The sequence below is a fragment of the Podarcis pityusensis genome (assembly GCF_964106645.2).
Source record: "Podarcis pityusensis genome assembly, chromosome: 2".
Classification (NCBI taxonomy): Eukaryota; Metazoa; Chordata; class Lepidosauria; order Squamata; family Lacertidae; genus Podarcis; species Podarcis pityusensis.
The window spans coordinates 98,471,213-98,483,560 of record NC_138029.1 but is presented as its reverse complement, the minus strand read 5'-3'; the positions used below and the strand labels follow the sequence as shown (position 1 = coordinate 98,483,560).

At 43.2% G+C, this 12,348-nt stretch overlaps 1 protein-coding gene and 1 long non-coding RNA gene across 9 annotated transcripts in view; one reads left to right on the top strand and one right to left on the bottom strand.

Annotated features, from left to right (window-relative positions):
- MITF (melanocyte inducing transcription factor) overlaps nt 1-12,348 on the top strand; it is a 139,298-nt gene extending 126,950 nt beyond the window's left edge. For 5 of the 8 annotated variants that reach the window (XM_080995793.1, XM_080995792.1, XM_080995795.1 and 2 more), the window contains 4 exons: nt 1,244-1,318; nt 3,373-3,448; nt 4,863-5,010; nt 7,511-12,348. In XM_080995793.1, the coding sequence (XP_080851919.1) occupies nt 1,244-1,318; nt 3,373-3,448; nt 4,863-5,010; nt 7,511-7,915 (704 nt within the window). In that variant the 3' untranslated portion in view covers nt 7,916-12,348. The remainder of the gene's footprint in view (nt 1-1,243; nt 1,319-3,372; nt 3,449-4,862; nt 5,011-7,510) is intronic. The other 3 variants (XM_080995794.1, XM_080995797.1, XM_080995799.1) reach the window with 1 other exon arrangement.
- On the bottom strand, nt 1,312-3,357 carry LOC308471702. Its single transcript, XR_013983099.1, has 3 exons — nt 2,410-3,357; nt 1,939-2,315; nt 1,312-1,451 (listed from the first exon to the last, which is right to left on the bottom strand). It is a non-coding gene; the product is annotated as an uncharacterized lncRNA (long non-coding RNA).

Sequence of the window (12,348 nt, the reverse complement as noted above, 5' to 3'; positions counted from 1 at the left end):
GTACTATTTCTGGGTGAGCGGAGACTGTAACCTGAAGCATATATAACCTGAAGCGTATGTAACCCGAGGTACCACTGCAGTTGCAGTGGAGATGCAGCAAGCACGGTCAAGGAGAAGGAAATCAAGCAAGCATACATTGGGGGGCAGGTAGGAATTAAGGGAATAAGGAAAAACTTTGACAATAAAACTTAATTTGTTGTTGGGCCCACTATAGCTGGCCTTAATGGTTGCCATTCTTACTTCTGCCATTCATACTACATAGTGGTGGAAAGACTCGATGATTGTAGATCATTGAATCTGTGAAGACGGTGCTGGTCAGACCCATGGCAAATGGGCAGTTAGACGCTTGCCTTTTTAAATAATCTTTTAAGTTCCTCAAGGTTAGACCGTATCCCGAAGCAGTTCACATAGTGTACTCTGAAAATAAATGATCCTGTGTTGAAACGTGAAATGTCAAGTTCTCTCAGACAGTTCATTGTACTAGTCACATTGTACCGAGCTGCAGTTGCATCTATGAATGGATGGGACAAGTCATGAGTGCAGAGCAGCGCTTCCATAATGTCTACCATTTGCCTGTTTTATTTAACGAAGGGGAAATAGCAAGACTCGCAGCAGGCAAAGATAATGCACCATTGTGTTGTATGCAGCATCAGCAAGGAAGATGCTGCTTTTGTTCATTATTTTGTTTTTATAATAAAGGGCCCTGTATTGCCCTAACTTGGAACGTAAACTAAAAGTGGCCTACACAAAAGATGTACTATACATTTTGTGTGCCTGACCTTCATAAACTTGTTAACTCCTGCATATGTAGCCCTTTCTAGTTTGGTTTTCATATTTAGGCACAAGAGATGTTGGCTTTATTTCACTGCAGAAAGCAATGGCTTCCATGGAAAAGGACAAGAGTTTTAATATCCCTGGTTTCACTGCTGTCTAAAGTGAAAATGTTACTTCAATACCTTGCCCACTTGGAAAACTTACTCACCAACGACTAGTAGCCATGTGCCTGGCCCTGAAAGTTTATGTTCCAAACTTGTTAATCTTCCAGCCTGCACCAATATTTAGGATGGGGTGTACTAAATAGTACTGCGTGATAATATGCTGTGATATTAAACAAGAAGCATTGCAAGGGTCTTGTGCTGACGCTGCATGCAAGAAGTGCATGTGAAAAGTGTGAATGTTTTCTTGGCTTAACGCTGCCTTTCTTACACATCTCTAATTCTAATTACTTCGTTAACATGCATAGCATGTGTATTTCCAACAGAGTCAGAGGCGAGAGCGCTGGCCAAAGAGAGACAAAAGAAAGACAATCACAATTTGAGTAAGTTTCTTGTTTTTCATTATTTAATTTGTGAAAATGATGGTTTAATGATGGTTTAATGATGGTTTAACACATAATGTTCTGGAATTACTTTTACCACACAGTCCATATTGAAATAGGTTAAGTTTGCCCTCTTACCGTATTTTTTGCCCTATAGGATGCACTTTTTCCCTTCCAAAAATGAAGGGGAAATGTGTGTGCGTCCTATGGAGCGAATGCAGGCTTTCACTGAAGCCTGGAGAGCGAGGCTTTCACTGAAGCCCTCTCGCTCTCCAGGCTTCAGGAGAGCCCCAGCGCCAGCCCCACAAGCTCCGGGGACAGCTGGGAGACGCAGCGCGTCTTCCTGCTGTCTCCGGACCTGATCTCAAGGCGGGCGGCGGGGAGAAGAGCGCTTCTCCCCGCTGCCTGCCCCGCAAGCTCCGGGGACAGCTGGGAGGCGCAGCGCGTCTTCCCGCTGTCCCCGGATCTGGTCTGAAGGCGGACTGCGGGGAGAAGAGCGCTTCTCCCCGCTGCCGGCCCCACAAGCGTCTGGGGGGGAAATAATTTTTTTTTTCTTTATTTCCCCCCCAAAAAACTTGATGCGTCCTATGGGCCGGTGCATCCTATGGGGCGAAAAATACGGTAATTCCTGGGTACTTCCAGATGAGTGTATATTGTACGAACAGTGCTCATCAGCCATGCAGGTTGTTTTTTGTGTGTGTTTGTTTTTTTGCAGCAGCAACATGACATACCCTCCTCTATTCTCCCCTACCCTTTAATTTGGATTTTCCCTTTCCAGGGAAAATCGAGTAAGTTTAAAATAACCAAAACTCTTTGCAGATTAGGCCCCCATCTAGAAGCAAAACTCACCCATTTCCGCAAAGCTTGTGCAGTTGAAATTCCAGTGGCTTGTACTTCGCACAATTTTTGGTTAGCCAAGTGCCTTGCTGAAGACGATGTAATTCTGAAGGCTCTTCAAATGCAAGTCACGGAAGCCTTAGAATCAGCTATTCTCAACCTGTGGGACCCCAGATGTTGCTGGACTACAACTCCTATCATCCCTGAGCTCTGGCCTTGCTAGCTAGGGGTGATGGGAGTTGTAGTTCAACAACGTCTGGGGACCCACAGGTTGAGAAAGGCTGCCTTAGATCCTACCTAGAGATCCTTGAAGAATTTGGATGCAAATCAGACCTTGGCAAACCACTGGTGCTCATACTTCCCAAATATCCCAACACAGTTCTCAGCTAAAAACCATATCAAAAGTGAGGATTCTTGCAGAAACATGGCATAACAGACCTGTGCTTGGTTCAATAATTCCTCCAATTTCCACTCATAGGAGGCTTCTGCAGGAAGAAGGAATAAAATATGCTTTTTGCCCTCCCTCTGCATCCTGTGCCTCTCTGGGAATTCTCAGTAACGCTATAGGAGGGGCTATGGGGCACTATAGAGGGAAGGGATTATCAATGAACTGCATCCTCCTGTCCTCATGTGGGAGCCTCTGCTGGATCTCAGTCATTTCTAGGGATGCAAACAACCCTTCCATTCATGGAATGGACACCAACCTCCTGACTGGGAAAACAGAATTTGATAGGACCAAGTTTGAATTTAGACAGTGCTTGGTGATGTGTAATTTTACCAGAAAAGAGGGTCTGTGGTTTAGGAAAACATTGGGTATGTGGCTAAAGCAAAACAAGATTAGTCTTGTTCATCTTTAGTCATAGGTTAAAAACCAGTAAAGGATAATAAGCATGTGCTAGTAAGTTCTAAAAGATTTCCTCCAATACCCTTCCTAGGTCGCTCAGATTAATCAGCAGAACTTTCCACTAACCTCCCATGGGGGAGTTGGATGATGTGCTTGGAAAACAGATGTGGCCTCAGACTTTTGTGGCAATTAAAAAAAAGAGCAGAATGAGGTTTCTTCCTTCCTTCTTGCTCTTTAATCAATGCATCTCTGTGTCCCATCTCTACTTAAGTAAAATTCTTATATCTTTAGTCGTATTTTGCATGATGCTTTCGACAATTATGTTACCTTTTGCACTGTTGTTGATTACTAATTTGTGTTGATTCCTTAAAAGTTGAACGAAGACGACGATTCAATATTAACGATCGTATAAAAGAACTTGGCACTTTGATACCCAAGTCGAACGACCCGTAAGTACTGTCAATGTCCTAGAACGGGTTATCAAATGCAAGGGGTGAAATTCTTTTGAGAAATTAGTGGATGTTCCTTAAGCTCTGGAATACTGTTGTGACATAGGGCATTTAATCCAGCTGCATTTAATCCAACTGCATTGCCAGTTCTATGAACATGTTTAACTAATAAACATTACCTGGGTTCCTCAAAACTTACAGGGAAAGGCAACATCAGCCACCCAACAAAATAGTGGATAGTAGTCAAAGTTTTGCTCAGAGTAGAGCTATTGAAATTAATGGAACTAACTTAGTCCAAAGCTGAGATTCACCAGGATAAGCAAGTTAATATGCATTGGATTTCCTGCTCAGCCGACCAACTCCCAGTGCAGCCAAGTTATGCTCACCTTGGCTCATCCCTGCAGAGCCAGGCTAGTGGCCTTTATGCTGACGTGAGCCCTGAAAAATGGGCATTGCAGGGCAGGGGCAGGGGGGCTTAGGTTGGATCCTAACTTGGCAGAAGTTCTCCCCTGGAAAAAGGGTGGTGTAAGTCAAACTCTGTTTTAAATTCTTGCTTTCCTTCTGCCAGGCTTTGGTGGGCTCAACTGGCAGCAGTACTGCTCCTGAATGGAGTTTGGATCTGCTGGCTTAACTTTAACTGGCATAAATTACACTGGCTTCCTATACCTAGGATGGCTCCTTAAACCATGTTCATTAGTTTCAGTGGGTCTACTCTGAGTTAGTTGAATACCATTGCCTGCTGCTGCTTTACATACCAAGCATAAAAGCAATGTAAAGGTAAGGTAAAGGGACCCCTGACCGTTGGGTCCAGTTATGACCGACTCTGGGGTTGCGGCGCCTATCTTACTTTATTGGCCGAGGCAGCTCGCATACAGCTTCCGGGTCATGTGGCCAGCATGTCTAAATCGCTTCTGGCGAACTAGAACAGCGCATGGAAACGCTGTTTACCTTCCCACTGGAGCGGTACCTATTTATCTACTTGCACTTTGGCTGCTTTCAAACTGCTAGGTTGGCAGGAGCAGGGACTGAGCAACGGGAGCTCACCCCGGGGTCGCAGGGATTCAAACCGCCTACCTTCTGATCGGCAAGTCCTAGACTCTGTGGTTTAACCCACAGCGCCAACCGTGTCCCTTCAAAAGCAATGTAGGTCCGCCTAAAAGAACAGAAGGCGACTTTCTTATGAGAAACCATTGATTAGCCCCGCTTCCCAGCAAAAACCAAAAAAGTAGGCTTTGTTATTATGTTGTTTGAGTGCAAACCTATTAAATCCTCACTTTAAAAAAAAAAAAAAATGGATTACGCTAAAATGGAGCATATTAATGTAAATGCATTTTCTGTATTACAAATGTCTCCCCCTGCCATCCCCTCAATGTTGCTTCTTTCCAGATTTGATTGTTCACATTCCGTCTTGCAGGGACATGCGTTGGAATAAGGGAACTATTTTAAAGGCCTCTGTGGACTACATCCGCAAGTTGCAAAGAGAACAGCAACGTACAAAAGAACTAGAGAACAGACAAAAGAAACTGGAACATGCCAACAGGCACCTTTTGCTCAGAATACAGGTTTGCTGATTAATGCATAAATATAATGGCACTTCAGATGTGTGTGTGTGTGTTTTCCAGATTGCTCCCTTAATATTAGTCTGCCCTGAAACAGCAATCATAAGAACTACATTCAAATGATCATATTTCAGGCAATGTAGGATGAGCCTTTTGCTTGTGCATCCATCTCTTTCTCCTCTCCCATTGTGACACAGCAGAATGAAATGAAGACATTTCAATTAACCATAGTTTCCTGTTTCGTCCAAACTGGAAACGATGGTCACCACTTTCAGAACAAGCCAGGGGTTGAGACACAAAGGCTTATGCACATCTTGCATGATTAAGACAAGGTATGACCATCCTGGTGCAGTGATGAAGGCAACATGGAAATAGTTTCCAGAAGGCAGAATATGTGCTTTATAAATGGATACAGTATTCAGGACCAGCCCTAAAATTTCCTCATGCCTTATTGGACTACCCCAGCCAGCATGGCCTGTGGTCAGGATTCCTCTCAGGAATGATGGGAGTTGGCAAGAGCGCCAGTTTGGCCGTGGGTGCCTGGGGCCATGGGCTTTGTGGGTGCCTAGCCCCTTCATGGGGAATTTTGTGGGTGCTCAGGCACCCAGGGCTCCAGCGAGCCGGCACCTATGGGGGTTGGAGTTCGACAGCATCTGGAGGGCACTACATTACAGATACGGAACATCTTAATAAACCACCAACACATAAAGCAGAATCCTTGCCGGAAAAAGTTGCCCTGCTGAATGATTTCACAAAATAAAGAGATCTAAAAGGGTTTAGATAGAACTGTGGCTCAGGGGAAGAGAGCAACTTCAGTGAAGGGGCGTTTCCCTCATTCCCACTTCCTCTCACGTGCACTGTGTTCTGTAACCAAGGAGATAGAAGTCATGGCCTCATTCTCTGCGACACCAGGCAGTGCTCCAGAAGCGCAAGTGTGGGAAGCAATGTGTACTTCCCTATACCTGAATGGTAAAGGAGGTCTCGGATTATTTATTTACATTTTGTTTATATATTAAACATGCTTAGGCTCATCCTTCTACCTAGAGATCAGAATGGGCTACAATGCAGGAGAGCATAACAAGTGTACTGTAGGATATGAATGGGTGGACCTGTCAGTTCTGGTTTCTCTCCATTTCCCCCACATCAGTTGGTCATTTAAAGCGCGCGCGCGCACACACACACACACACACACACCCTCATGAAAATTCACCAGCCTTTTTGTGCCTCTTTCTCCTAATAGACACATTTTTGTACACAGCTCTGCCTAATATATACACATTTTGGCAAAACAGCTTCTCTAATAAACTGGATGTTTGTATGTTGTTTTCACTATATATGCGTATCCAGGCACATGTTACCCTAGTTATATGCAATTTGTACACATTACGTGGCACTGCAAAATTCAGAGAAGGGCAGATTTCGAAGGATGACACTGTTTTGGTTTGTGCGTCATTTTGCAAAGTGTGACTTAGGTAGATGTGCCTTTAAATGTGAACTGAACAGAACTTCTCCCCCGTTTGTATCACAAAAGTATCAGGAACATTAAAAAAAAGTAATAGTGTGCATATTAGCTCCACTTTGAGGCCATCATGTCAAACTGTAATGCAGAAGTTGAATCCAACCAAGTCACTGTGAAAGCAACTTCCTCTCTCTCCAAGCCTCCCTACCTCAAGCTGTGATCTAGAGGGTTGTGGTCGCATCCAGTGTAGATTTGGGGGGCAGGCACACAGGAGGAGAAGAGGGAGGTCATTGTGTGGTCATTCTACTTGTGCCATGACTTTGTAGGGCGGAGCTCAGAGAATGCGGCAGTAAGCAACAGTGGCGAATAGCCACTGGCAACAAGGCAAACCTTTACAAAGTAAATCAAGCCAAGCTTCTTCTCCTTTTTCAGCAGAGTGAAACTTATACAACGAAAATTGCAAATACCAGTGCAAATATCTAGAGACAGTTTTGTGTTTGTGTGGTAGTCTGGTTCCCAGCCTGGTTGCCCTCCCCACCACTCACACACACAGAACAGGTATTTTAAAACAAGCAGATACATTCAACATAACATGATGTCGGGGACTGGACTGAGGAGGCATGGTGGGGACCCCCCCCTCTTCCTGAACTTTCCCAAAAAGAGGAGGACGGTATAGAATTACAACAGTGGTTTGCAGAAGGTCATAGCTTAGAGGGGAGACACTGGGAAATATTGGGAGAGCAGCAAGAAGAAGAAACACCAAGGGAGAGATAGCTGACAGACTCAGTGACTTTAGACAGCATTCCTGACACACCCTTCTCAGGACCCGGCGTGCTTTGAGAGTAGTAGAACAAAAAGCTCAGAGGCAGAAAGCACAGATAAGCCAGCACAGGGATGACGTAGAATAGGAGAGATTCCCTGAAGCCTGACACATGGATTTAATGGTCTGTTTTGCAGGGAAGTGTCCATTTCCAGAGTTGCCATTTCTTAATTCATAATTGTTCTTCAAACACGTTTACTGTTCTGCATGGTTCTCCACCACAGGAACTTGAGATGCAGGCTCGAGCACACGGACTCTCTATCGTGCCGTCCACAGGCCTTTGCTCGCCCGAGATGGTGAACCGGCTCATCAAGCAGGAGCCCGCCGTCGACAACTGCAGCCAAGAGGTCCTGCAGCGCCACCCCGACCTGTCTTGCACAACCACTCTCGACCTTACCGACGGCACCATCACTTTCAACGACAGCCTGGCCAATGTGACTGAGTCAGCTGCCGGCACTTATGCTGTCGCTACGAAAATGGGCTCCAAACTGGAAGACATCTTGATGGACGATACCCTCTCTCCTGTTGGGGTGACCGACCCGCTCCTTTCCTCGTTGTCTCCTGGGGCGTCGAAAACAAGTAGCCGAAGGAGCAGCGTGAGCATGGAGGAATCTGACCACGCTTGCTAGTGAAAGCAAATTAGAAAGGCTCTTTGTGGACTTCTTTGTTTCTTGATCAGTAGATTAAGTAATTTGCTCTGTTTTCTTAATAACTATCTTTTAATATAAATCTTCAAATAGCCCAGTGTATGTGACTTTTTTAATGTTTGCAGAGACTTGTATATTTTATTTTAAAACTACCAATGCTTCCAAAGTATTGTACTGCATCTGTGAACCAGATTCGCCAAGAGCTCCAAAGTGAGCTCATGTCTACTTGAAAGCAATAGAGTTAGACTGATCGCCAAGTCCATGATCCACAAAAGGTGAAACTTCCTGCATAACTGTAAATGACACCCATTGACATGGAAATGAAACGTAGAAGAATGTAAAGAAACCAAAAAAAAGGACTAGCTTTGTAAAACTATTTTTTTGTGTTGACTTAATAGTGCCTCCTTTTAAAGATACAGTACTTGTTAATCCAATTTAATCTTTCCCAAGGCATTAAAAATAATATGTATGTCAGTGGGTCACCTGTACAGAACTAACTCACGGTGATCTCGAACAAAGTACAAGCTAGAATGAAGTAGGAAGAGACACGGAGAGATATTTGATGACATTGGCATGTGGTTATTTTTGTTTTGGTCTCCGGTGAGTGGACAACCTTCTAAATCATGGTTCAGGGTGTGTTTTTTTAAGAAATCACTTTTAATCATGGTAAGAAATCTCTATACTGGTATTTTAACAATGCAAGACTGGTGAATATTTCAAGCTCTTAACAAAAAAAATCTTAGTACCTTCTGTCAATTGGATATAACCAATTGGATTTTGGTTTTTTTTAATTGCATTGTACAGTTACCTGATTTGCATGAATTTTTCACTTTTTTTTTCATTCTGAGTACATTTGTATTTTATTTGTAAGAAAATGCCTCTAGTTATCGCAATGATTTTATTTTTAACATTTTAAAACCCCACAAAGGGGGTTGTTCTGCATTCTTTGTACACACTTCAAAGTAAGCTTTTGTGCAGGTTCCTGTCTTTTCAAGAGTGGTTTTGTGACTATTTTATATATTACAGTCTCACTTGGAAGAAATGTTTTGACACCGACAGAGCTTTAAATCATAGTACCGATTTAGGTCTAGTTAACAAGACGATGCTCTGCGTTAAAAAAAAAAAAGGAAAAAGGAAAAAACAACAACCCCAAACTTAACGTATTTATTTTTAGTGATACAGGACAAATAGAAATATGCTTGAGAAACACGGTTGCTATATCCTTTAGTGCGCTGTTAGATTTTTCAGGTTGAAAGAGGATTTTACTATATCTGCAGGTATTAACTGTTACTTGATCCCAACGTTGTCAAGTTTAACCATGCAACAGTGTTGTCGTGAGAGCATGTTCCGTGCATTATCTTCTCCAGCGTAGTCCTATGCAATAACAGTAGTGATACTTGTATGATTGTCATGCCTAAATATTTTATACAGTGGTTGTGTGGTCTTACCAGTTGAGCAAGTGATTGGCTTCCCGCCCTAGCCAGCCACCCAGCTGACTTGCAAATGGCAGGGAAGCATATCTCATTCAGAGTGAAGTGCCTTAAATTTAGCCGTAGTCTCCGTGAACTAGCACTGACTGAAGTGTGCGACCCAAGACGGATTGGGAGGAGGGGATTGCTGATGGTGGCTGATGGGTGGGGCACAGTGCTCGTGACGTGAAGCAAGAGCACCCAAATCTTTCACCCAAGCCTGTGCGAATTCTGACACTATTTCCAGAAGTCTTCGACTTCTTTTCTGCTCCAGCTTTGTATCTGTGCTTTGGAAACCCGAGCTATAGGCAGCTGATAGTTCTTCAAAACCCTAGGGTAAAAGTATGGCGACAATCAGGATTTAAGGTAGACGAGTCTCAAAAGCAAACAGCTGCTGTGTAGTTTGGTTAAACATCTGTGAAACCACCAAGGCCAAATCATGCTCCTTTGCAAGTGCACCACTAACTTGGGGGAGCAAGACCTGGGCCTCATCTTTGCAACACCAAGAATCCATATAGACCCGTCTTCCCTAAGCTGGCTCCCTCCAGATGTTTTGGACTACAACTTGCATCAAGCAGCATGGAGTTGTAGTCTAAAACACCTGGGGTGCACCAGATTGGGAAAGGCCAATGTAGACAAAAAAGGGGGGGGGGAGAAATAATCAGAGGTGGAAACTCTGGTTTGAAGGAACAGGAAGGCATTTTCTCCTAACCTCAAAATATCTTCCAACTCAATAATTGCATGTGGTAGGGGTCCCCCCCTCCAATTTGACTATTATCTGGCCAGTGATAATGGTCACAGATGACTGTTAACGTAGAAGTCAAAATTTGAACGGCCTTAGTGCTGACAGCGCAATCCTAACCATGCCTGCTTGGAGGTAAATCCAACTGAATGGGGCTTACTCCCAGGTAAGCATGATTGGGATTGTAATGTTAGCTTTCACAGCGAGTTAAGAAGCCCAACCTGTTTCTTCTTTCTTTCTTTGGCGATCACTCGTAGCCGAGTAAGATTGTCTTCCATAAACACGGTTTTAACAATGAGTCCGTAAGTGACTGTGGAGGCAAGCGGGTGTTTAGCCCATCATTAGCAATGTGGTGCAAGTTACAGCTCATGAAAGGTCTGTTGCCATCTCCAAGTGATGGAGTACTTGTGGTCTTCCAGATGTTCCAGCTGCCATCTTACTGGACCTCTAGCCATGCTAATGGAGCTGGAATCTAAGAACACCTGGAGGACTGCAGGTTCCCAGTCCCTGAGGCATACTAGCAGCTGGAAGCTAGTTAGAATTTCATTGTGGAAAGGAAGCTTATTTTCCCCCCTGATACGGGAGAACTGGGTTCAAATTTTATCCCAGTCTGCTTCAGTGAAGTCTTGATCCTTAACAATGCAAGTGGCCCGTATCTTTAGAAGTAAAAAGTAGAGAACTACAGCTGTGTGTACCCTGTACATATTAGCTTTTCTAGATATTGGCTTCTTTTTTTACTTCAATGCAAACCATGTAAAATAGGCACATTAGGCAAGCTTACATATTTGCTTGTTTTGCACAATCTATTATGTTTCATTTGTCATTGGGACAAGGTGTCTACTTCAAGTGGGCATGTTGAAGCTCAGACCTACCCCCATCCCTGCTCCTCAGAACACTGGACATCCTTTCTCAGGCTTCAGGCATTATTTATTTTTCCACACTGTCAAGCCTGTCTTTGCACAGCAAGGACTAGAAACTTGCTTTTAACAACGATAACAACAGCAGCCTAAGATTATTTTTTTTAGGATGCTTTGTATCATGTTTAGGTACCATATTTTGTGATTGCAAATACAAAGCCCTGAGTATAGTAGTAATAACAAATGAGACATAGCGCAACTGTTCAGTTGAGAAAAGCTTTTTTGCCATGGTTCAACTCAGCAGGTTTTTGGATCAAGAAATAAAGGTTTAGTGTACCACTTTGGTCCTGATAAAATTGAACCCTACTCTGTGACTGAATTGCAAGCGTGCTTTGCCATGGCACATTGGGAAATGCAAACTTCCTAGTTTAGGTTTCTCTTGGATCAGATTTATGGCTCTTTTCAGCTGAATCATGCGTTTCCAAAATCCCTTGGGCTTTCTCAACATTGCATGTCTACATTCTCTTTGGTTACTTTGGTTTTTTCTCTCCTCAAATTATGTTTGGAGCCCCTCTGTTTTTAAGGTGGAGTTTTCATATCACCCACATTGAAATCTCTTGGAGTGAGTAGGACTTCCAGAATTGCAAGCTTGGAATTAAATTCTTGAATGAAGCCATTTTATTTGTTTTATTTTGAACCAAGAGCTGCAGAACTGTTAGGCCTTAAAGTGTGGTGCTTCTACAGGGGAAGAGATGCTGGAGACACTTGCTAAGTGGTAGGAAATCATGGAGCATGTGGCTGTTCTGATATTTCTTCAAACCACAATGATTACACAAGCCCAGATGCCAAAACCGGGGAGCGAGTCATGACACGGCTAGCTAGGTAACACAGAGTACCAAGCAATTTTAACTTGCCAAAACCATGCAAGATATATTAGTGCCATGAACATGTTCCTTACTACTTTTAGATAGATAGATAGATAGATGATAGATAGATAGATAGATAGATAAAGCAATATTAACTCTGATGCCTATAAAGCCTTTAGGAAGCATATATGGAGAAAAATAAACAAAGCAAAGCACAAAATAATGCACTTACCATTTTTATTTTTATTTTTTTGGACATAAAATGCACTGGTGAAAAATGGAAATCGATGGTATCAAAGGCCTCTGTATCTTGAAAAAGTGACATAAATGACTGCCTCTTGTTCTGGATGCTTAGTACCATGCTGTTAGTGATCTTTTCACCTGCTGTCGGCCACAGCAATAAGTTGTGTATGGTCCATCGCACTGTAAATTATGGATCAATATTAATGTAAGCCAATTAAATAATTTGAACTGTTCCTAA